This window comes from Blennius ocellaris (genome assembly GCF_963422515.1).
Source record: "Blennius ocellaris genome assembly, chromosome: 16".
NCBI classification, from domain to species: Eukaryota; Metazoa; Chordata; class Actinopteri; order Blenniiformes; family Blenniidae; genus Blennius; species Blennius ocellaris.
In genome coordinates this window covers 1,039,415-1,062,412 of record NC_137665.1, presented here as the reverse complement: position 1 = coordinate 1,062,412, position 22,998 = coordinate 1,039,415, and the positions used below count along the sequence as shown (strand labels likewise).

Genomic DNA, 22,998 nt, shown 5'->3' with positions numbered 1-22,998 from the left:
ACCACGTGTCCTCATTCCTCCTCATGTCTTTGTTCTCGACAGAATATTTATCATCCTAAATCTTCATTTGGTGTCAAGAGGCAGAAACACCCGACTAATGAAACACTGAACAAAGAAACAAACAGCTGCTTTTCTTTTGTTCTTTTTCCAAGAACAATTAATTATTATTATCAATGTTTTTTTTTTTTTTTTATTACCTGACATGAACTTGACGATCCGGTTTCCTGCAGTGGAGCAAAACGTAACTGTAAGATGAAGGTGGAGGAATGCTCCGTCATCCTGACACACACACACACACACACACACACACACACACACACACACACACACACACACACACACACACACACACACACACACACACACACACACACACACACACACACACAGAAACCAGAGGAACCAGAATGTTTCTGATAAATGATGAGGCAGAACAAAGAACTGAGAATCACTTCCTGGAACTTTCACGTCTTAATTGTCTCACAACTTTTGTTCTCTGGAAAATCAAGACTAAAAATAAGATGATGAGCGAATCGCCGGCAACGTGACTCGTCAGGAAAGGTTTCACTAATCCTGCATGAGATAAACGTTTAAAGGAAAGTTCATAATAATATCAGGAGTCTGTACATTATATATATATATATATATATATATATATAAGTTATCTTCACGTTGCTTTCAATTTATACTTTAATAAATAAACCCTCTTCTGGCTACAAATAGCTTAAAATCTGGCTAAAACTACATCAACAGCTGAAGAAAATATAAGTAGAAAAAACCCCAAAACATTTAAACAGAAAATGACAAAAATAAATAAACAAATAAATGAATCAAAAATTCTTCAAACCAGTTTCAAAATAAAAGGAAAACTCACAATTTTTACATTCTTAAGAGTGAAAATGGCAAAAACAACAAAAATCATTAAAACAATAAAATTTATTTTATTGTTTTAGTAAAAGTATATATATATATATATATATATATATTTATTTATTTTTTTATTTTTTCTAAACTTTATTATTGTCGCTCCAGGACAGGGATATATATATTTATATATATATATATATATATATATATATATATATATATATATATATATATGTAGAAAAAAACCCACTTAAACAGAAAATGACAAATAAATGAATAAATAAATAAAATAAATAAAAAAATTCCTCAAACCAGTTTCAAAATAAAATGAAAAGTCACAATTTAAAAAATCATTAAAACAATAAAAATGCATTTATTGTTTTAGTAAAAGTATATATATACACTTAAAAAAAATTTTTTTATCTATTTATTTTTAATAAAAAAAAAAAGTACTTTTTTTTTAAAACTTTAATATTGTACCTCCAGGAGAAAAAAATCATGCATTTCGTGGAAAGTTGCAAAAGAGGCTGTTCTGTTCTGTGGCCGGCCCCCTGCCACTCCAGGGTCAAGGTCACTAGTTAATCAATGCAGTTTAGTTACTGTTCTAATATATTTACGGCCTAATGACCCAGTCTAGTTCACAACTCAGATAATCTCAGTGGAGCTTCCTCACGTTCTCCACCGCCTCATCCCTTCATCCCTTCATCCCTTCATCACTTCATCTCTCACGTTCAGCCTCTTTGTGTTTGCAGGAAGATTCTGTAGGAACTGAAGCCAAACAAACCAGTAATTGTTGATTATTAGTCTAGTTGTTTAATCTCGTCCAGCTCTTCCTTGTTACACAAGTTTTCAGCTCAGCCTTGATTACCAGGTGAGTCATGTTGACTTTTTTACACAATCGCTGTACAAACAGAGTCAAACAATGGAGCAGGAAGAAAAAAAAACCACACAGGAGATGAAAAGATAAACCAGGAATCACTTCAGAAACAAATCATTCACTCGTTTTCACTGTAATCTGGAAACTAGAAAAAAATCATTACTTTACACCCCGAAGGCTAAAGCCAGTGTTTTTCTATTGAATTAGTTAAACTTTCATTTATATTGAATTATTGAAGCGAAACAAATAAATAAAGTGATTTTGTAAATAAATTAATACTAGTTTGAACTGAAAACTGCTGCAACCAATAAACAGACCATGTTGATCCATTAATCCCAACATGGAGATTAAATCGATTTATTTAATAAAATCCCGTATTTGTCTGGTGGATTAAAAGATAAACGGTGAACCTGAACGCATCACGTTTCATTCTCACCGTGAAGTTAATTCACAGGAACGGAAGAGAAAATACTAAAGTGGGAATGTTGGTGTGGATTAATAATGATAAGTGATGGTTTCTAATCTAATTATTAATTTCTTGGACATGAACAGACAACTTGTAAAAGCTGAGCTGGAGGTGCAGTGATCAGGCGGGCCCAGCAGGGGGAGCTACTTCTCACATTACCGCTGGACCCTGCTGGACTTTCATGGATCTTTGGGTCATATTTTGCTTTTATCCACACAGTTGAAGTGAAATAAAAAAAAAAAAAAAAGTTTGGACTAAAATTTTGAGTCAAAATGTCTCGATTTAGCATCAATTCACCTCACGAGGAAAGTTCCAGCAACGTGGAGGTTCCAAGACTTGAGTATCTTGTTAATCTCAGTTGTATTTTAGAAAAAAAACCTGTTTTTTTATTTTACATTTCATACATTGAACAATAAATATAATCTCCATTTTAAACATTCGTGGCTTATTATAGCACACCAAGCAGGCACAGGTACAGGTACAGGTACAGGTTCAAGTACAGGTAACAGGCACAGGTACAGGTACAGGTACAGGCAACAGGTACAAGTACAAGTACAGGTACAAGTACAGGTACATTTAACAGGTACAGGTACATTTAACAGGTACAGGTACAGGTACAAGTACAGGTAACAGGCACAAGTACAGGTACAGGTACATTTAACAGGTACAGATACAGGTTCAAGTACAGGTACAAGTACAAGTACAGGCACAGGTACAGGTACAGGTACAAGTACAGGAAACAGGTACAGGTTCAAGTACAGGCACAGGTACAGGTACATTTAACAGGTACAGGTACAGATACAGGTTCAAGTACAGGTACAAGTACAGGTACAGGTACATTTAACAGGTACAGGTACAAGTACAGGTACAAGTACAGGTAACAGGTACAGGCACAAGTACAGGTACAGGTACATTTAACAGGTACAGATACAGGTTCAAGTACAGGTACAGGTACAAGTACAAGTACAGGCACTGGTACAGGTACAGGTACAAGTACAGGAAACAGGAAACAGGTACAGGTACAAGTACAGGTAACAGGTACAGGCACAAGTACAGGTACAGGTACATTTAACAGGTACAGGTACAGATACAGGTTCAAGTACAGGTACAGGTACAGGCACAGGTACAGGTACAAGTACAGGTACAGGTACAGGCACAGGTACAGGTACAGGTACAGGTACAAGTACAGGTACAGGTACAGGCACAGGTACAGGTACTGTGAAGAAGCAGTCTCCACCAGCAGTCACACCACTGATGGTCCTTCAGGTTGATTCTTGAATCTTGTTGGCTGAACAGCCGGTCGGAGGCAGTTTGACCAGTCCAACCTGACGACACTCTCTTCTTCTTCTCTGGCATGATAATCGTCTTCAGCGCCGATTCCACCCTCGTCGTTTCTTCATCTATATAATTACACATCTGATCTCTGCGCGCGAAAAGAAAACCTCGGTGGAAAAGTACAGAAGGTTCTAGAAAACATTTCTGATGACTTATGAAGTCCTCGATTTCTGTTAATCAAAAACCAATAAACCTCAGAATGATGATCCTTTTCAACTCTCAGTGGCTGTTCAGGAACACCGTCATCGTTTGTGTGAGGAATTCCTCTCTTGGTTGCTCAGGTCTCTTTGTGATTCTATTTCTTTATTTCTAGAATCTGATTGTGGTTTTCTAGGAGTTTTTGCTTCCTTCTTCTCGTGTTGCTTTTTACTTTTGTCATATAATTAAAAAAAAATTTTTTTTAATTTTTCATCAGGTTGTCTGTGATATTATCAGTTTTCTTACAGTACAGGTACAGGTACATTTAACAGGTACAGGTACAGGTACCAGGTACATTTAACAGGTTCAGGTACAGGTACATTTAGCAGGTTCAGGTACAGGTAACAAGTAACAGGTTCAGGTAACATGTACAGGTACAGGTACATTTAACAGGTTCAGGTACAGGTACAGGTACAGGTTACAGGTACACTTAACAGGTACAGGGTACAGGTACATTTAACAGGTAACAGGTTCAGGTACAGGTACAGGTACAGGTACAGTTACAGGTACATTTAACAGGTAACAGGTACAGGTACAGGTACAAGTACAGGTACAGGTACAAGTACAGGCACAGGTACAGGTACAAGTACAGGCACAGGTACAGGTACAGGTACAGGTACAAGTACAGGCACAGGTACAGGTACAGGTACAGGTACTGTGAAGAAGCAGTCTCCACCAGCAGTCACACCACTGATGGTCCTTCAGGTTGATTCTTGAATCTTGTTGGCTGAACAGCCGGTCGGAGGCAGTTTGACCAGTCCAACCTGACGACACTCTCTTCTTCTTCTCTGGCATGATAATCGTCTTCAGCGCCGATTCCACCCTCGTCGTTTCTTCATCTATATAATTACACATCTGATCTCTGCGCGCGAAAAGAAAACCTCGGTGGAAAAGTACAGAAGGTTCTAGAAAACATTTCTGATGACTTATGAAGTCCTCGATTTCTGTTAATCAAAAACCAATAAACCTCAGAATGATGATCCTTTTCAACTCTCAGTGGCTGTTCAGGAACACCGTCATCGTTTGTGTGAGGAATTCCTCTCTTGGTTGCTCAGGTCTCTTTGTGATTCTATTTCTTTATTTCTAGAATCTGATTGTGGTTTTCTAGGAGTTTTTGCTTCCTTCTTCTCGTGTTGCTTTTTACTTTTGTCATATAATTAAAAAAAAATTTTTTTTAATTTTTCATCAGGTTGTCTGTGATATTATCAGTTTTCTTACAGTACAGGTACAGGTACATTTAACAGGTACAGGTACAGGTACCAGGTACATTTAACAGGTTCAGGTACAGGTACATTTAGCAGGTTCAGGTACAGGTAACAAGTAACAGGTTCAGGTAACATGTACAGGTACAGGTACATTTAACAGGTTCAGGTACAGGTACAGGTACAGGTTACAGGTACACTTAACAGGTACAGGGTACAGGTACATTTAACAGGTAACAGGTTCAGGTACAGGTACAGGTACAGGTACAGTTACAGGTACATTTAACAGGTAACAGGTACAGGTACAGGTACAGGTACAGTTACAGGTACATTTAACAGGTAACAGGTTCAGGTACAGGTACAGGTACAGGTACAGGTACAGTTACAGGTACATTTAACAGGTAACAGGTTCAGGTACAGGTACAGGTACAGTTACAGGTACATTTAACAGGTTCAGGTACAGGTACAGGTACAGTTACAGGTACATTTAACAGGTTCAGGTACAGGTACAGGTACAGTTACAGGTACATTTAACAGGTTCAGGTACAGGTACAGGTACAGTTACAGGTACATTTAACAGGTTCAGGTACAGGTACAGGTACAGTTACAGGTACATTTAACAGGTTCAGGTACAGGTACAGGTTCAGGTACAGGTACATTTAACAGGTTCAGGTACAGGTAACAAGTAACAGGTACAGTTAACATGTACAGGTACAGGCACAGGTACATTTAACAGGTAGCAGGTTCAGGTACAGGTACAGGTACAGGTACAGGTAGCATGTACCTGTTATATAATTAAAAAAATGCCAAGGGGGGGGGGGCGAACTTGTAGTTTTTATTTCAGGAGTGTAAGAAACACAAAGATGCGGCGCTCCCTCTTAATGACATTTTGTACATGAGTCACATACACACACAGTACAGTAAGACAGGTGACGGAACGGAGGTGTGTCCTTACCTGTGAAACTGGGGGAGGGGGGGGGGGGGGGGGTCAGGGGGCGGGGCCTGGAAGCTTATTTATTCCGCAGCAGATCTTCAGCTCTGAATTTCCAGTTATGGCCTCGTGCAGATTGATGTGTGTGACGGCGGTGCTGATTCTGCTGGTTCCAGGTAAGGTGTGTGTGTGTGTGTGTGTGTGTGTGTGTGTGTGTGTGTGTGTGTGTGTGTGTGTGTGTGTGTGTGAGACAAGCGACAATGTCATGTGCAGTGAGCGTACGAGGCCTTAAGGTGGCGCCGTTGTCTGGTTTTGTCATGAACTTAAAACACAAAAATCCCGACGTCCGTACCGACGTCCGTACCGACGTCCGTACCGACGTCCGTACCGACGTACGACGAACTGGCTGCCATTCGCTGTGAAGCTCAACTCTTAAAACTACCAGCCGGGACCGTAGAACCGGATTACAAGGCCCCGAGGGAGTCGCGCCGCCATGTTTTGCCGTGGCGGCGGTGGACGTTGCGCCGTAGCCTCGCCTCGCTAGGCCCCCTGCTGGCAGGACGGTGCGACTGCAGCCTGTTCTCCACCTTTGACTGGCCTGCAGCTAATTCCAGTAATTGACTGGAACATTGGCTCTGCGCCACGGTTTCAGGCAATTTGAGAAAAAGGTGGAGGAGAAACAAAATTGCTAGAATAGCGCCGACGAGGGCGGGACACGTCGTGGTGGGACGGGGGAGGTCCTCGGTGGCGAGAGGACGGCGTCGCCCACGGCGACCGGACGTCTCACAACCAAACCAGCAAGCAAAGTGGTTTTACAGGCCTTATCTGAGTTTTTGGTGACATTTCACTGTAATTTGCACCAGAATGTTTCGTTAAAATTGTCTTTCTGTTCAGGTTGTCGTCATTTTCAGAGTAATTGTTGTCTTGTTACATCATAAACCGTTTCATGAAGTCCACTGTGTGATCGCAACACAGCAAAGCTTTCAAGTGTCAATTTAAAGGTTATTGTAGCGATATTTGCGCCACAGTTTCAGGCAATTTGAGAAAAAAATCGTAGGAAACGAATAGCTTGCTCACAAAGCCGGCTAAAATGAATGAAACCGACGAGGGCGAGACACACCGTGGTGAAAACACACCTTGGTGAGAGGACGTCTCACTTTAAGTCAAACATGAGGTCCGTCGACCAAAACCGGCAAAAGGCTCCAATCTGGCCTTCGGAAACCAGCAAGCAAAGTGGTTTTACGGGACTTATCGGAGTTTTTGGAGACATTTCACTGTAATTTGCACCAGAATGTTTCATTTTAATTGACTTCCTGTTCAGATTGTCGTCATTTTCAGAGTATTTGTTGTCATTTCATGAAGTCCACTGTGTGACCGCAACACCGCAAAGCTTTCAAGTGTCAATTTAAAGGTTATTATAGCGATATCTTACGTTTCCCGCCCACTCCAGGTGAGACTGAACTGCTACGTGGCTCCTGAAGGGTCTTTATTTTGTATATATCTTTATATTGGTCCAGTTAGATCCTTTTAACCAAGTGTGTTGCTTCCATGACACATTTGGTGTTTGGTTCAATCAACATCAACTGGTCTGAACCTGGTGGTCTGAACATGGTGGTCTGAACCTGGTAGTCTGAACCTCTGGTGGTCTGAACCTGGTAGTCTGAACCCCTGGTGGTCTGAACCCCTGGTGGTCTGAACCTCTGGTGGTCTGAACCCCTGGTGGTCTGAACCCCTGGTGGTCTGAACCTCTGGTGGTCTGAACCCCTGGTGGTCTGAACCCCTGGTGGTCTGAACCTCTGGTGGTCTGAACCCCTGGTGGTCTGAACCCCTGGTGGTCTGAACCCCTGGTCTGAACCTCTGGTGGTCTGAACCCCTGGTGGTCTGAACCTCTGGTCTGAAATGAAAACATGCAGCACACTGATGATGATGACGTATTGTCTTGCAACGCCACCGTCCCAGGGTGACAATGTCCCAGTGTGTCCTAGTGTGTCCTAGTGTGTCCCAGTGTGTCCTAGTGTGTCCCAGTGTGTCCCAGTGTGTCCTAGTGTGTTCCAGTGTGTACCAGTGTGTCCTAGTCTGTCCTAGTGTGTCCCAGTGTGTCCTAGTGTGTCCTAGTGTGTCCCAGTGTGTCCTAGTGTGTTCCAGTGTGTACCAGTGTGTCCCCGTGTGTCCTAGTGTGTCCCAGTGTGTCCCAGTGTGTCCTAGTGTGTCCTAGTGTGTTCCAGTGTGTCCCAGTGTGTCCTAGTGTGTCCTAGTGTGTCCCAGTGTGTCCTAGTGTGTTCCAGTGTGTACCAGTGTGTCCCCGTGTGTCCCAGTGTGTCCTAGTGTGTCCCAGTGTGTCCTAGTGTGTTCCAGTGTGTACCAGTGTGTCCCCATGTGTCCCAGTGTGTCCCAGTGCGTCCCAGTGTGTCAGGAGGCACTTTGACTGAAAGAGCTTCACTTCCTGTTTGCACTCGTCTTTAGTCTCGGGCTCGTCACTTCTGAAGATCTGGTCCCTGAAATACATGTTGACACAGTCTGAATGGACCCTGTTATTAATGTGACTGTGTGGACTGAAAGAAACATGATTAGATATGATTACTCCATTAAGGCAAGGCAAGGCAAGGCAATTTTCTTCATGGAGCGTCATTCAAACACGGCAATCCACAGTGCGTTACAAAGAAATTAAAGAAAGACAGAAAAACTTTACAAAGACATAAGACATTTATTCATCAAAGAAATACATCAAAGCTTTTAAAGAAATGAAAGAAACACATTAAAACAAACAATGAAGTTTTATCGTTAGCATAAAGCAGCCAGAGGACTATCAGGAGGTGAACCTATGACCTTTAGCCTTTCTGGGACTCCAGTAGACAGACGTCTCCGCTCCGCCTCCTTCGTAGGGGTACAAGGAAAATAAAACCCTGTAATTAATACTGGGAATTTTGTGTCTGTCGTTAAGTGCAAAGAGTAAAACTGCCTAAATTCTTTTGCTCTTTTATTAAGAGAAGCTAAAAGAAAAGAAACAGTGAAGAAACTTGCAAAAACAGAGAACTCAGCCAATTTAGCGCAATGAAGGAAACGCACAACAAGGAAGCTAACGAATCAATTTGTAAATATCAGAATTAAATGCAGACGTTGTGCCTGAGTCACTGAGTGTGGAGGCGACCTGTGACACAGAGCGTCTCAATCAGAGCGGGTCCACGCACCATTCTCCTTCACCGGAACGATACACAGTCACAGGCTAATGCTAATGCTAATGCTAGTAACACCGGCACCTGTTGCGTGTTCGATCTATTTTCACCTCCTGCAAGACGAACACAAGCTCATTGCAACATGTCATGGTGTCATTCTGCATTATGCAATTTTAAGTAGCCGCCTGAAATGTGAAACGTTTTCTCAAGACATTTTTCTTGTATTTCAGAGTCTGCGTCGCAGTCGTCTGGTGAGTCCCTCTTTCATTCTGCCATAATTGACCTTCTTCTCTTTTGTCATCGGTAACATTTTCAACGTGATGTTAGCGGTGAACAAGAGCTGTGGATCAATGAGTGAAAGTTGTTCAGGGTTCAGGACGATCAGTGTTCAGAGTGAACTTGTGTGTTCAGTGTGTGGCAGAGCTCCTCGGAACAACAGGATCGTTGGCGGAGTGGTGGCCCCCGACGGCCACTGGCCCTGGCAGGTCAGTCTGCACAGTATCTCTGGGAGTCACTTCTGTGGGGGATCCCTCATCAACAACCGGTGGGTGCTGAGCGCCGCCCACTGCTTCGAGAGGTGAGTAGATTCAGTTCCAGGCATCTTCACCAACTCTGATTCCACATGAAACACGAAGAGCCTGAAAGGACGGAGTTCCTCAAATGAAGGCATGAACGTGTGTTTTCTGTTTCCTCTGTGACTCTCAGGATCTCGGCCAACGGTATCATAGTGTACCTGGGTCGTCAGAGGCAGTCGGGACCGAACCCCAACGAGGAGTCTCGGCTCGTCTCACGGGTCATCAGTCACCCCAACTACAACTCTAGGACCTTTAACAACGACATCGCCCTGCTCTTGCTCTCCTCGCCGGTGACCTTCACCAACTACATCGTCCCCGTCTGCCTGGCGGCCCCGGGCAGCTCCTTCCACACCGGGGTCACAGTCACCGTCACCGGCTGGGGCTCAGAACGCTCAGGCGGTAGGTCAGATTTATACTGTGAAAGGTTAAGAGGCCCAGGCCTCCTGTCACCCGCAACATCCTCTGTCTCCTCTGGGGGGGGGGGGGGGGGGGGTCACCCACTGGTCAGCCCAGGGGTGGCAGTGCCTCGGTTGGTCAACCAGTCATTTCCCAATGGGAGGGTTGCAGGTCCGTTGCCTGTTCATTTGTCCAAGTGTCCTTGAGCAAGACACTGGACCTCAAATTGCTTCTAACGGATGGATTAGGCACCTTCGCATGACGACTTACTCCACTGGTGTGTGACTGTGTGTGTGAATGGGTGAATGTGACTGACAGTGTCAAGAGGTTTGGGAATGTTTTTGTGGATTTTCTAGCCCGGGATTGATATGGTTAGCACGAGCACGAGCCCCAAGATGGCGGCGCTGTAGGCACGTCGCGTCAACAGGTGCTGATAGGCCGTGCGGCATCTCGTGCTTATGTCTAATGGTGAAGCAACCAGGAAGTGAGATGCCGAGGGGGGTGGGGCATACCTCTGACCTCTGAGCAGGATAGAGGTCTGCTGAGGTGTGTCTGTTTTGAAGCTGGCGCCCTCTGCAGGGACCAACTCACCCAGCATGAGGGAGAATCTCCTTCTGCTGCACAGTGTTAGTCATCGTGACCCGTTCACACACCAACGGAGGCGACTGCTCTGGAAAGCACTAAGCCCATCTATTGGGAGCAGTTTGTGGCTCAGTGCCTTCTCAAGGACACCTTCACATTTGGACAGATTGGGGATGGAACCCACAAGCTTCCGATTGAGAACAAGCTACTGACTGAGTCAGAGCCACCTGAAAATGTAATCTCTTCAGCTGGTCTTTGTTTTGGATGTTAGAGAAAGTCCACCTCTTCAGGTAACCATGTCCAGGGACATGGATGGGACACAGTAAGACCGTGTCCAGCCTGAACACTCATGTTAAATGAGTCCAACTGGTCTATATGCAATGTACTCCTGGGCTTTATGACTAATAGGGGAAGTATTGTTTCTTTCCAGTTGTCCTGATGACATGTTCTCGATCCGACCTTGTATTGTTTTAGGTTCTACTACTAATGACCTGATGGAGGTGAACGTTCCGGTTGTGGGGAGCAGACAGTGTAACTGTAGCTATGGAGTGGGTCGAATCACAGACAACATGATATGTGCCGGAGAAGGAGGGAGGGACTCGTGTCAGGTAACCATGCCAACAAGAACATTTGTTTCGCCTCTGCAGATTCCTCTTCCTCCTCCTCCTCCTCCTCCTCCTCCTCCTCCTCCTCCTCCTCCTCCTCCTCACTGACTCCTCCTCCTCACTGACTCCTCGTGCTTCTGTTCCTTCAGGGGGATTCAGGAGGTCCACTGGTGGTCAAGAAGGATAATGTTTGGGTCGAGGTGGGAGTTGTGAGTTTTGGAAGAGGTTGTGCCTTAGCTCAGTTCCCAGGAGTGTACGCCAAAGTGTCGCGCTACATGGACTGGATCAACAGTCAGATCACCACCAACCAGCCGGGCTACGTCACCGTCAGATCCACGGGGACCGACAGCGACCTGAGCGTCACGTGTCCAGGCCTCCCACCTCCACCACCCACCACCACTACCACCACGACCACCACCACCACCACCACCACCACCACCACCACGACCACCCCGACCACCACCACCACCACCACGACCACCCCGACCACCACGACCACCCCGACCACCACCACCACCACCACGACCACCCCTCCAACCACTACACCCGCACGTGAGCTTATATCTACTTCAACTCTTCGACATTACATGCAAGTTCACTTCAACTGAATTAGATCGTCTCAATGGGGAAAATGTCTTCACTGTTTGGATCTCAGATTATGTCATTCCAACTTTAATACTCCATCACATATATCTATACCAACAGGACATTTACAGATCAGGACTTCAGTCCACTCAGTGATAGAGCTGAACGTTTGAATCAAGTTGGGTTCCTTTCCCCAAACCAATTAATTCTCTCTCCGCCGATCCCCTCCAGCGGTGGTGTGCGGTCAGGCCCCGTTGAGCCCTCGTATTGACGGGGGCAGCTCGGCGGCCTCCGCCGGCATTTGGCCGTGGATGGCGAGCCTGCAGAGGAACGGGTTGCACGTGTGCGGTGGAACTCTGGTGTCCGAGAACACCGTGATGAGCGACGCCGGCTGCTTCTCCAGGTGAACCCGAGGGTTTCAGCCTCCGTGGAAGTGCGTTCAGTCCGTCTTGAGATATTCCACTCATGGCGGTGTCTCGTGTCCCTCAGCTCGGCGGTGGCGTCCGAGTGGACGGTGGTGTTGGGTCGACTGCAGCAGATCGGCTCCAACCCCTTCGAGATGACGTTCGACGTGGCAAACATCACTCTGAGCAGCCTGAGCGGCTCCAACGTGGCTCTGCTGGGTCTGTCCACCAAGCCCACCCTGACCAACTACATCCAGCCCATCTGCCTGGACGACGGACGCACCTTCGCCGTGGGAAGCACCTGCTGGGCCGCCGGCTGGAACTCGGGCCGGGGAGGAGGTGAGTCCGAACACTGACTCTGCTTGATGTGGCCTGCTCTGAGGGGAACGTGTGATCCACACCAGTGGAGGTCCTTCGCCTTCACATCACGGCTTCTTCTTCCTCGTCTTCTTCAGATCAACAAGTTCTTCAGGAGATCCAGACCTCGGTGGCCAACTGTGGGAACGCGTCCTCCGCTGACAACATCTGTACCTCCAACTTCACCGTGGAGCAGGTAAACTGTTACTATTGGTTCGCAGGTTTGAGTCCCACTGCTGAGAGGTGACCACTGTATGTCCCTCAGCAAGACCCTCTGACCCTGAATGCCCCCCAGGGGCCCCACTGAGGCAGGTCACTCTTCCTCCTATACAACAGGTTCATTCTGAATAACACGGGTTTAATTTATTTGGTTGAATAAAACTGTAGAATTAAGTACACAGAAAGTAGCAAAAAAAACAAACTAGCACTGACCCATCACTTGTAGATGAAATCCATCCTGTGATCCTTTTTCATGAATCGCTCTACGAAGCTGCTAAAGCCACTGCTAGTCCATGTTCCGGAGGTTCTACTGAGGAATAAACAGGGCCGGCAGAGCAGCTTGTTGTGCTCTCAGCTCGCTGTCACGCAGTGTTGGTGGTTTCCCGCTGTAAAATGCTGCACAAAGCCTTTGGTCGTCCTCTACTCACAATTTCCATTTCTTCTGCAAACGGGCGCCTTGAAAAAAGGCCCTGAAGCAGGTCCGCTATGCTATCATCCGGTCGTGCTGTTAAATTAGCCACCATCATTCCAGAGTGGCCGATAATAATAAAGCGTCATCACCACCTGCCCATGGGCCAATCAGTTAACCTCATTTCAATGACGACACCAAGGCTAGCACTAGAAACTCTGCTGGCCCGAAGGCATTCCGTCAATAACACGTCAAGATTTGATTGGCGGATGATACCGTCACTCAACATTTTAACCCAATAGCAGCGCCCAGCTTCCACAAGAGGTTAACAATGAAGTTCCAAAAAAAAAAAAAAAATCATTTTTGACAGGGCTAGCAGTGCTAGCAGTGCTTGCACTGCTGCCCCTGACTGCACACCACTGTTACCACGTTCTAATGTTCCTCTGGGTTCAGGGCGACTCCGGCGGTCCGTTGATGTGTCAGCAGGACGACTCGTGGTTTCAGGCCGCCGTGTTGACCACCGGAAACAACTCGACTCGCCGAGTTCGAGCCGACACCACGATGGTCTTCAGCAGGGTGACACGCTTCCAGACCTTTCTGACAGAGAACCTGGGCACGCTCTTATCGCCGGCCTTCAGGAACAGCACCGACGGGAACACCACAACCACACCCTCTCAGACCACCCCCAACGGGGGCACTGCCAACCTCTCCGCCTCCTTCGTCGTCTTCCTCCACCTCCTGGTCCTCGTCATCAGCGCTCACTTCTTCTCGTAGACACGCTCAGCCTGATTTACATGATTTGACAAACGCCCGCGAGATGAAGGCGAATCCAGCCAGAAGCTAATAAAACAGACATCCTGTCATCAGTCAGAAAATAAATAAAAGATGTCGAGGTTGAAAAAACCCCCAAACTACTTTAATATAGTCAATCAGGTCATCTACAAACAGTCAGAACCAGTCAGAAATGACTGATTAAAAAAACACTTGAGTGAACCATGGAAAACAACAAGGATAAATACACTATTTAATTAAACAATTAGAATGTCCTGATGGTTCCTGGAAAATAATCCTGAAATATAGTTTGCACTGAACTATCACCAATGTAGTCATTATGTCCTCATTAAGGTAATAACTGAGAGCAAAGCTCCCTCTAGTGGTGGGACAAAGAGGGGCTCCTGTACTGAATCCTTGATTGTTGTGTGTTAATTACAACTTCATCATTTCTGCTATTGACTGAAATTTCTCAAAGCCTGATTTGCGATTAGTTAGTTCACTTTTTTATTAATTAAAGGTTGCTCTAGAAACAGTCCAAAACAAAACCCAGCTGGAAACAACTCAAAGTTAAACCTAAAAAAAAAATTGTCTGAAGAGTCTCAAGAAACCACAACAAATCCCGTCCGAAAGCAATTTACAAAACGTTCCAAAAACCACGAGGAACTAACCCAGAAATGTATCAAACAACTTCCAGAACGTGTTCTGTAGGAAACTAAAACTATTCACACAACATGAACAAATGAGTCATGAACCAGCTAGACACAGTCTAAACAAACAAACAAACCATGAGTCAGGAACCAGTTTACATCTAAGAAGTGAGAAATAAATGTCTGTATGAAGGATTTTTGTGAGGAAAAAAAAAAAAGAAAGAAAACTTGTCACATACATGAGAACTGCAGGCAGTTTATTTTATTTTTTAAATGTATTTATATCATCAGTGTGAAAATAAATAATGTCCATCCGGTGTTTTTTGGTTCTTGTTTGCTCTCTGATGTTTGACATGCTGTTCAAAGGAAATGCACAGAGAACGATTTCTGGCACGACGCGCAAAAGCTCCAGTCTCTTCGCTTCTTCTCGAAGCCATGTGTCGTTTTTCTCAGTTTTATGAGCTGACGTGGTTTTACGACGACGCGTTTCCCGAAGGCTGGGTTCGGGTTCGATGCTCTTAGATTCCAGAAATCCTAACGAGCTTTCAGCCTTTGAGCAAACTGTTGCTGAAGGACCGTGTGCAGGTAGGGTGACGCCAAACTGTCAGTATAGACGTACTTCTCTGTTTGGAGTGATAAAATACAATGTATGTCTGGCCATTTCAACTTTCCGACCCTCCGCCTCTGTAAGACGAGTGACCGGGCTGAAACAAACACCGTCATGTCGTCGGCTGCGGAGGCGGTTCTCTACTTTTTTTTTCATTTTGTTTGAGAGCCAGTCCCTCTTACCCTCCGGTGATCGTATTCACGAAGCATCCTAAGACTAAGAGTAGTTCTCAGTGACGTCACTCAGAAGGAAAACCTTAGAATTCCTCGAAATTCAAGATTTCCCTGAGGATTTGACCTCACTAAGATAAAAGTAATTCACAAAGCATCCGAACCCCTAAGAGACCACTGAAAGTAGTGAGGAGGACTTTTAAGAAGCCTAAGAGTTCCTTTAAATGACAATTTCGAGGAATTCTAAGATTTTTCTTAAGAGTGACGTCATGACGAGCGACTTTTAGCCTCAGGAGGCTTCGTGAGCACAGAGCGTCTTCCTCTCTCCAACAACCAATCAGCTTTCAGCAGACGGCCTCATACAGAACAACGGGGGTCAACCACAAGAAGGACCAGAGATCGATCTCAGGTCGTGGAAAGATCAGAAGTCAATTCTAACTGTATCCCAGTACAGCCATGGAAAAAACCAGATGGCGAACACGATTAGAACGTACGATGAACGGAAAAACGCTGAGGAGGAGCCTCCTACACGCATTATGTGCATTGTGAAGAAACACGGTCATTTCCAAACTAACGATGAATGATCAAGAAGAAGAGGGGGGGGGGGGGGGGGTGTCTGATGGGAGGGGGACGACCCTGAAGGAGTGTCTTTAAAGACTGAACCGAGAAGCAACCTGGGCTCCGGGTTTTAGCCATAAATACTCTGTTTGCATCCAGATCTCGTCTCCCGGCCTGTTTTCTTTGTTTTGTTGAGTTCCAGTATAGTTCATTCATTCATTCATTCATTTATTTATTTATTCAACCAGGTTCACGTTTTCCTGAACAGGGTCGTACATTAATGTGAACAGTGTCATGGTGGAAAGGAGCACGATGAAGACGTCGTCTTGTTGTTCACGCCCCTTTGAATATGTACAGAAAGATCGACGACCATAAACGGCGGTGATCCAGTCAACAAAACTGTCACACACTTCACTGTGAGGATCCACACCTCCTCCAGCACCGGAGCCGCCTTCATGGACGCTCCTGCAGGTAATCAGCTGATTGATTGCTCCCACATCTTAAACCCTGCAGGGAGGAGGTCCGGGGCCAGAAGGTCGTGTCTCTTGTACGAGGAACGTGTGTGAAGGTATTCCACGGCTCTACCAGCGTCCTCGGCCAGCCTCCTCGCCGCGCAGCACCTCCCTGCTTCTGGCTTCAGAACTCTGCACACCGGCTCTCCGCCGTAACACTTCACTGTTTAAAAATCAACCGTTTGAACAATTTAGAAAACAAAACAAATTTCCCCACTGCAACATGCAAGTTACATTTTTTTATATTCCTCCATCTGCATCTCCTTAAACATATTTTTAAATGTATTTATTGTTTGGGAACATTTTAATGTGTTCTTTAAAGAATTCCATAATCTGACCCAGCAACTAGAACCTCTGTCTTCTGGAGGTTCTGGAGAAAGGGACACAGAAATGTCCTTTTCGTCTTTGCGTCTCTGTGATCAAGGTCAAGTTCATGTAAATATGTTCCGGGACCAACTTGTGCGTAATTTTCCACATGGCCAGAGAATGAATGACACATGCTCGTGGAAGGTTTCTGACGTTGCACTTGGCCCTGGACTGCAATCCATCAAAAAATCCACGACAGTAAGAATTCCTAGCTAAGGGACTTTGAGGCTAAGCTAGGTGCTCCCTGAGACGCTACTGTCACAGACGACAATACTGTATAATCTTCTCTGCTGTACCTTAATAAGCCAAATATCATCTACACCTGCTGTGTGCCAACTTTCCATTTACATGACAAATAAATTTTTGTTTTCTTGATCTCGAGTTTGGGTCACCACCACCACCCTCAGCTATCAACCAGAGCTGCCATTTGTGGGTTTTTTTTTCCCACAACAGAAAATAAAATGTCTTTGCCTTGTCCGTGCCGTTGCTACCAGGGAGCACCGTATTTCCATGTGTCTAGAACAGGATTTGATTCAATTCAATTTAATTTAATGCAAGGCAATTTTATTTTTCAGAATAGCAAATACACCACAGTCATTTCAAGGAAGCTTTATAAGGAAAAACCCAACAATTCCATATGGGCAAGCAGAGAAGATGGGAAAAGAAAAAAGAAAAACCCTAATTTTTAACAAGAGGAAATCAGCGGAACCTTTGGGGTAGGGGACTAGAAGGACAGAGCAAGACACGACGGACAGATAGATCTGGGGGGAAGGTTTCAAACCCTGGACCGCAGAGGGGGCTATCGTCCACTATTTGGCTTAGCGAGGGTAAATCTCCTTCAGGAAGGACGGTTCAATTCCATTCGCGCACAGGTAGGTGACGAGGCAGAGCTTGAGGTCACCAAGAGAAAATCTGAGAAGAGACTTTTGTTTTACGAGTCTGCTTGCAACGCTTCTATAGGTTCTCGCCGTCCTCAGGATCTCGTCGTTGCTGCTTTCACGTAGGCCCCCGCCGGACAGCAGACTGATGAATGTGTCACAGTGGGCAAGGTTCGAGGTCTCGAAGGCCTTGACCATCCTCTGTTCCCGTTCACTTAGCCTGAAGTAGGTTCTGGCGACGCGGTCGAGGTTGAAATAGGAGTTGACGCACATCTGTGTGGCCTGGGCGTCAAGCATCTCATTGGGTTCTGTGGTGGAGAGAGAGAGAGAGAGAGAGAGAGAGAGAGAGAGAGAGAGAGAGAGAGAACTTGGTATTGACATAATCACAGCAAATTCCTATGAAACAATGACAGAAAATACAACACATTAAAAAAAAAAATAAAAAAGCCTAAAACACAACGCTGCTTTATTACGCTCCGGTGTCGGGAGGTTCCTCAGTGAGTTCCTCACCTGTTACCTCCTCACAGTGTAAGTAAGTAAGTAAGTAAAATGTATTTATAAAGCGCTTTACACAGATAAAAATCACAAAGTGCTGTACAGGAGAAAAGGTAAAAACAACAATATAAAATGTGTAAAATTAAAGTGACACTAGTGAAAAACCCATCAACCAAAAGCTCCTAAATAAACAAGTTTTCAATCCTTTTTAAAAGAGACAACAGAGTCTGCTGGGCGCAGAGACAGGGACAGAGACAGGGACAGAGACAGGACAGAGACAGGGACAGAGACAGGACAGAGACAGGGACAGAGCGTTCCACGGTCTAGGGGCCACAGACTGAAAAGACGGGTCCCCTCGGGTCTTATAATGGGTCTTAGGGACCACTAGCAGGTTCTGGCCAGACGACCGAAGAGTACGGCCAGAAGAGTACGGCTTCAGGAGGTCTAGGATGTCCTGTGGGGCCGGACTGGTCCAGGATGTCCTGAGCGGCCGGACTGGTCCAGGATGTCCTGAGGGGCCGGACTGGTCCAGGATGTCCTGAGGGGCCGGACTGGTCCAGGATGTCCTGAGCGGCCGGACTACTCCAGGATGTCCTGAGGGGCCGGACTGGTCCAGGATGTCCTGAGGGGCCGAACTGGTCCAGGATGTCCTGAGGGGCCGGACTGGTCCAGGATGTCCTGAGGGGCCGGACTGGTCCAGGATGTCCTGAGGGGCCGAACTGGTCCAGGATGTCCTGAGGGGCCGGACTACTCCAGGATGTCCTCAGGGGCCGGACTGGTCCAGGATGTCCTGAGGGGCCGGACTGGTCCAGGATGTCCTGAGGGGCCGGACTGGTCCAGGATGTCCTGAGGGGCCGGACTGGTCCAGGATGTCCTGAGGGGCCGGACTGGTCCAGGATGTCCTGAGGGGCCGGACTACTCCAGGATGTCCTCAGGGGCCGGACTGGTCCAGGATGTCCTGAGGGGCCGGACTGGTCCAGGATGTCCTGAGGGGCCGGACTGGTCCAGGATGTCCTCAGGGGCCGGACTGGTCCAGGATGTCCTGAGGGGACGGACTGGTCCAGGATGTCCTGAGGGGCCTGACCGTTTAAGGCTCTGAAAGTCACTAAGACCTTAAAATCAATCCTGAATTTTCCAGGGAGCCAATGGAGAGCCGGTAAGACCTTCGGGGTTAACGACACCTGTTAGAAGTCCAGCAGCAGAATTCTGAACAATCTGCAGTTTGTTCAGAGACGAATTCAGACAGGTTGTAATAATCAAGTCTTGTAGATATGAAAGCATGAATGATCAATTCCAGGTCTTTTTTTGACAACATTTTGCGAATTTTAGAGACGTTCCTGAGGTGATAAAAGCAATTTCGCACAAGTGTCAAAAAAAGTTGTCCCGGCGCCGGTACATGACGTTAAAATGTGCGAAAGCATGAAGGAAAATCACTTCTACGGGCACTCACGCTGTGGTGCGGGGGTGGTGCGGCTGTTCGTCATTATGGGTGGGAGGCCTGGACACGTGGCGCTCAGGTCGCTGTCGGTCCCCGTGGATGTGAAGGTGACGTAGCCCGGCTGGTTGGTGGTGATCTGACTGTTGATCCAGTCCATGTAGCGGGACACTCTGGTGTACACCCCCGAGAAATTAGGTCTGGCACAACCTCTTCCAAAACTCACAACTCCCGCCTGAAGCCAGGTCCCGTCCTTCTTGACCACCAGTGGACCTCCTGAATCCCCCTGAAGGAGCAGAAGCATGAGGAGTCAGTGAGGAGGAGGAGGAGGAGGAGGAGGAGGAGGAGGAGGAGGAGGAGGGGGAGGAGGAGGAGGAGGATGGATCTGCAGAGGAGAAACACATCAGACTCAAATGTTCTTGTCGGCATGGTTACCTGACACGAGTCCCTCCCTCCTTCTCCGGCACAAATCATGTTGTCTGTGATCTGACCCACTCTGTAGTCACAGTTACACTGTCGGCTCCCCACGACCGGAACCTCCACCTCCATCAGCAGGTTAGAAATAGAACCTAGAACAACACAAGGTCGGATCGAGAACATGCGATCAGGACAACTGGAGAAGATGCTCCCTTAAGTACATTGCACATAGACCAGTTGGACTCATTTAACATGAGTGTTCAGGCTGGACACGGTCTTACTGTGTCCCATCCATGTCCCTGGACATGGTTACCTGAAGAGGTGGACTTTCTCTAACATCCAAAACAAAGACCAGCTGAAGAGATGACACTTTCAGGTGGCTCTGACTCAGTCAGTCGCTTGTTCTCAATCGGAAGGTTGCGTCATTTCATCCTCCATCTGTCCAAATGTGGAGGTGTCCTTTGGGATGGACTGAGTGCTTTTCAGGAGGCCAAAGGCCTCTTAGACGTCCACATGCGGAAGAAGTAAGACACTTAAACGGAGCGTTCGCTCATAGGATGGAAGTGAGAATTCATTTTTCACCTCCCGCCAGAGGTGGCCACTAGGTGGAGCCCCTGAGTTTGTGTAAATGGTGTAAATGGTGAATGGATTTCACTAATAGAGCACTATTCAACCGCTCCAGCAGTCCCAGACCTCTGGACATCGCTAGTCACATTCACGTATTCACACACACACACACACACACACACACACACACACACACACACACACACACACACACACACACACACACACACACACACACACACACACACACACACACACACACACCAATGGAGGCAGTCGCCATGCGAAGGTGCTTTATCCATCTATTAGAGGCAACTTGAGGTCCAGTGTCTTGCTCAAGGACACGTGTGGACAGGCAACGAACCTGCAACCTTCTGACTGGGAAAAAGCCCCCCCCCCCCCCGCCCCCAGGAGGAGACGGAGGGTGTGGAGAGTGACAGGAGGCCTGGGCCTCTTAACCTTTCACACGTTGAAGAAGTAACTGACCACTGTTCTCTGCCAACGAGCCCCAGCCGGTGACGGTGACTGGGACCCCGGCGTGGAAGGAGCTGCCGGGGGCCGCCAGGCAGACGGGGACGATGTAGTCGGTGAAGGTCACCGGCGAGGAGAGCAAGAGCAGGGCGATGTCGTTGTTAAAGCTCCTAGAGTCGTAGCCGGGATGACTGATGATCCGTGAGACCGTCTGAGACACCTGGTGGGAGCTCGATCCCGACAGACGCCGATTACCCATGTACACGGTGATCCGTCTGGCCGAGACCCTGAGAGTCGCAGAGGGAACAGAAAACCCACGTTCGCGTCTTCGTTTGAGGAAGTCCGTCCTGTCAGGCTCCTCGTGTTTCATGTGGAATCAGAGTTGGTGAAGACGGAACGGAATCGACTCACCTCTCCACGCAGTGGGCGGCGGTCAGCACCCACCGGTTGTTGATGAGGGATCCTCCGCAGAAGTGACGCCCAGATATTTGCAGACTGACCTGCCAGGGCCAGTGGCCCTCGGGGGCCTCCACACCGCCCACGATCCTGTTGTTTAGAGGAGCTCGGCCACACACTGGACACACAAAGTTCAACGTGAATTCACCACTTCTGTTCACCACTAACAACATGTTGAAAATGTTACCGGTGACTAAATAGAAGACGGTAAATCGTGACGGAATGAAAGAGGGACTCACCATTTGCCTGTGACGCAGACTCTGAAACACAAAAAGAAATTGTTGTTTAAACGGGGTTTCACTCGACGTTTATTGTGGCCATATTACTTTTTACTTTAAATTAATTGTCTTGATTGATTTGCATTACTTCTTAAAAATTCTGAACATAAATTTACTTGATTCTCTCTCTTGTGATCTGGCAACAGTGGGCCGAGACCAGACCCCTGTGGTACCCCACAGTTTCAACCGTGAAGGGCAACAGGGAAGGTTCAAATTCATGCATAAGCTCAGAAAAGGTTCAGAACTACAACCTCTGTCCTCACTCATATTTCCAGAAACATGCAGCTGAAGGTAAGCCTCCTCTCGTGAGCACGTCCAGGTGTGAAGGTGCAGCCTTACCTGGAATCAGCAGAGTCAGGACAGCCGTCAAGCACATCACTTTGTAGGAAGCCATGGCTGGAGATACACTGCTGGAGATCTGCTCCACAATAAATAGGACTCTTGGGCCCACCCCCTGCCCCCAGACACACCTCTGTCACCTGTCACCTGTTACCTGTCACCTGTGTGTGTGTGCATCAAATTCAAAATAATAAACATGAAGAGCCGGTTCTGAACAAACCACCCTAAAGAGTTTAAAGCAGTAGGTGAAGTGTGACCGACTGACGATCACATTTCCGCGGATTCTACAAGAATTTAAACGAGTCAAACTGCATTGGGTTTATTGCATTCAGGTTAAAGTTGCTTATTAACGTCACTGTAACTCACATCACCGAGAGAACGCTTCAGAGCTGTCAGATCAAATGTTTCGTCTCTGCGGCTGCTACATATCCTTGTCTGCTCTTCCCGTCAACCTGTAAAAATGTCCTTGAGGCAGATTTGTTGTATACATTTAAAAAAAAAAAAAATAAACAATGGGTTCACGAGTGTTTTTTGAAACCATTCACATTCTTCAAATAGCGGGGCATCGTCACACCTGATGACTTCCAAAACGCCCTGCCAGACGTATCTGACCCAAGAAGACCACAGATGTCATAAAAATGAATGAAACACACAAACTCCTGTCAGGACAGATCCTAGGATCTCCTGCTGGTAATCTGTAATCCGAGACTACCTGCTGCATGGTCGAGTTGCCAGCGACTGAACTGGCACTCCCACCAAATGTCTGACCCGGGCTAATGAGTGGGGTGGCCAGACACCCTCGTGGTAGTTAAAACAACATTCCGCAATGCGTGTCACCTCAGGTGAG

The 22,998-nt window shown here is 46.7% G+C and overlaps 2 protein-coding genes across 2 annotated transcripts in view; one reads left to right on the top strand and one right to left on the bottom strand.

The window, feature by feature from the left end:
- The window catches only part of LOC308141637 (transmembrane protease serine 9-like), a gene marked incomplete at its 5' end in the record, with an annotated part of 8,555 nt that extends 6,808 nt beyond the window's left edge, over positions 1-1,747 (bottom strand). Inside the window, one exon of the mRNA XM_080511844.1 lies at positions 1,736-1,747. Coding sequence (XP_080367970.1) covers positions 1,736-1,747 — 12 coding nt within the window. The remainder of the gene's footprint in view (positions 1-1,735) is intronic.
- A 4,258-nt stretch (positions 1,748-6,005) lies between these two features.
- On the top strand, positions 6,006-14,921 carry LOC308141251 (transmembrane protease serine 9-like). Its single transcript, XM_080511337.1, has 10 exons — positions 6,006-6,052; positions 9,280-9,300; positions 9,461-9,626; positions 9,755-10,023; positions 11,077-11,210; positions 11,357-11,759; positions 12,024-12,195; positions 12,282-12,535; positions 12,652-12,749; positions 13,635-14,921. Exons 1-10 carry the CDS (start codon positions 6,016-6,018, stop codon positions 13,953-13,955), a joined length of 1,875 nt encoding a protein of 624 aa, XP_080367463.1. The 5' UTR covers positions 6,006-6,015; the 3' UTR covers positions 13,956-14,921.
- The last annotated feature ends 8,077 nt before the right edge of the window (positions 14,922-22,998 follow it).

What these genes read in the sequence shown, in the direction of transcription:
- LOC308141251 (XM_080511337.1), top strand. Translation starts at nt 6,016, where the DNA reads ATGTGTGTGACGGCGGTGCTGATTCTGCTGGTTCCAG. An exon ending in TCCAACCACTACACCCGCAC is followed by an intron (nt 11,760 to 12,023) that starts GTGAGCTTATAT and finishes GATCCCCTCCAG; the next exon opens with CGGTGGTGTGCGGTCAGGCC. An exon ending in CCAACTTCACCGTGGAGCAG is followed by an intron (nt 12,750 to 13,634) that starts GTAAACTGTTAC and finishes CTCTGGGTTCAG; the next exon opens with GGCGACTCCGGCGGTCCGTT.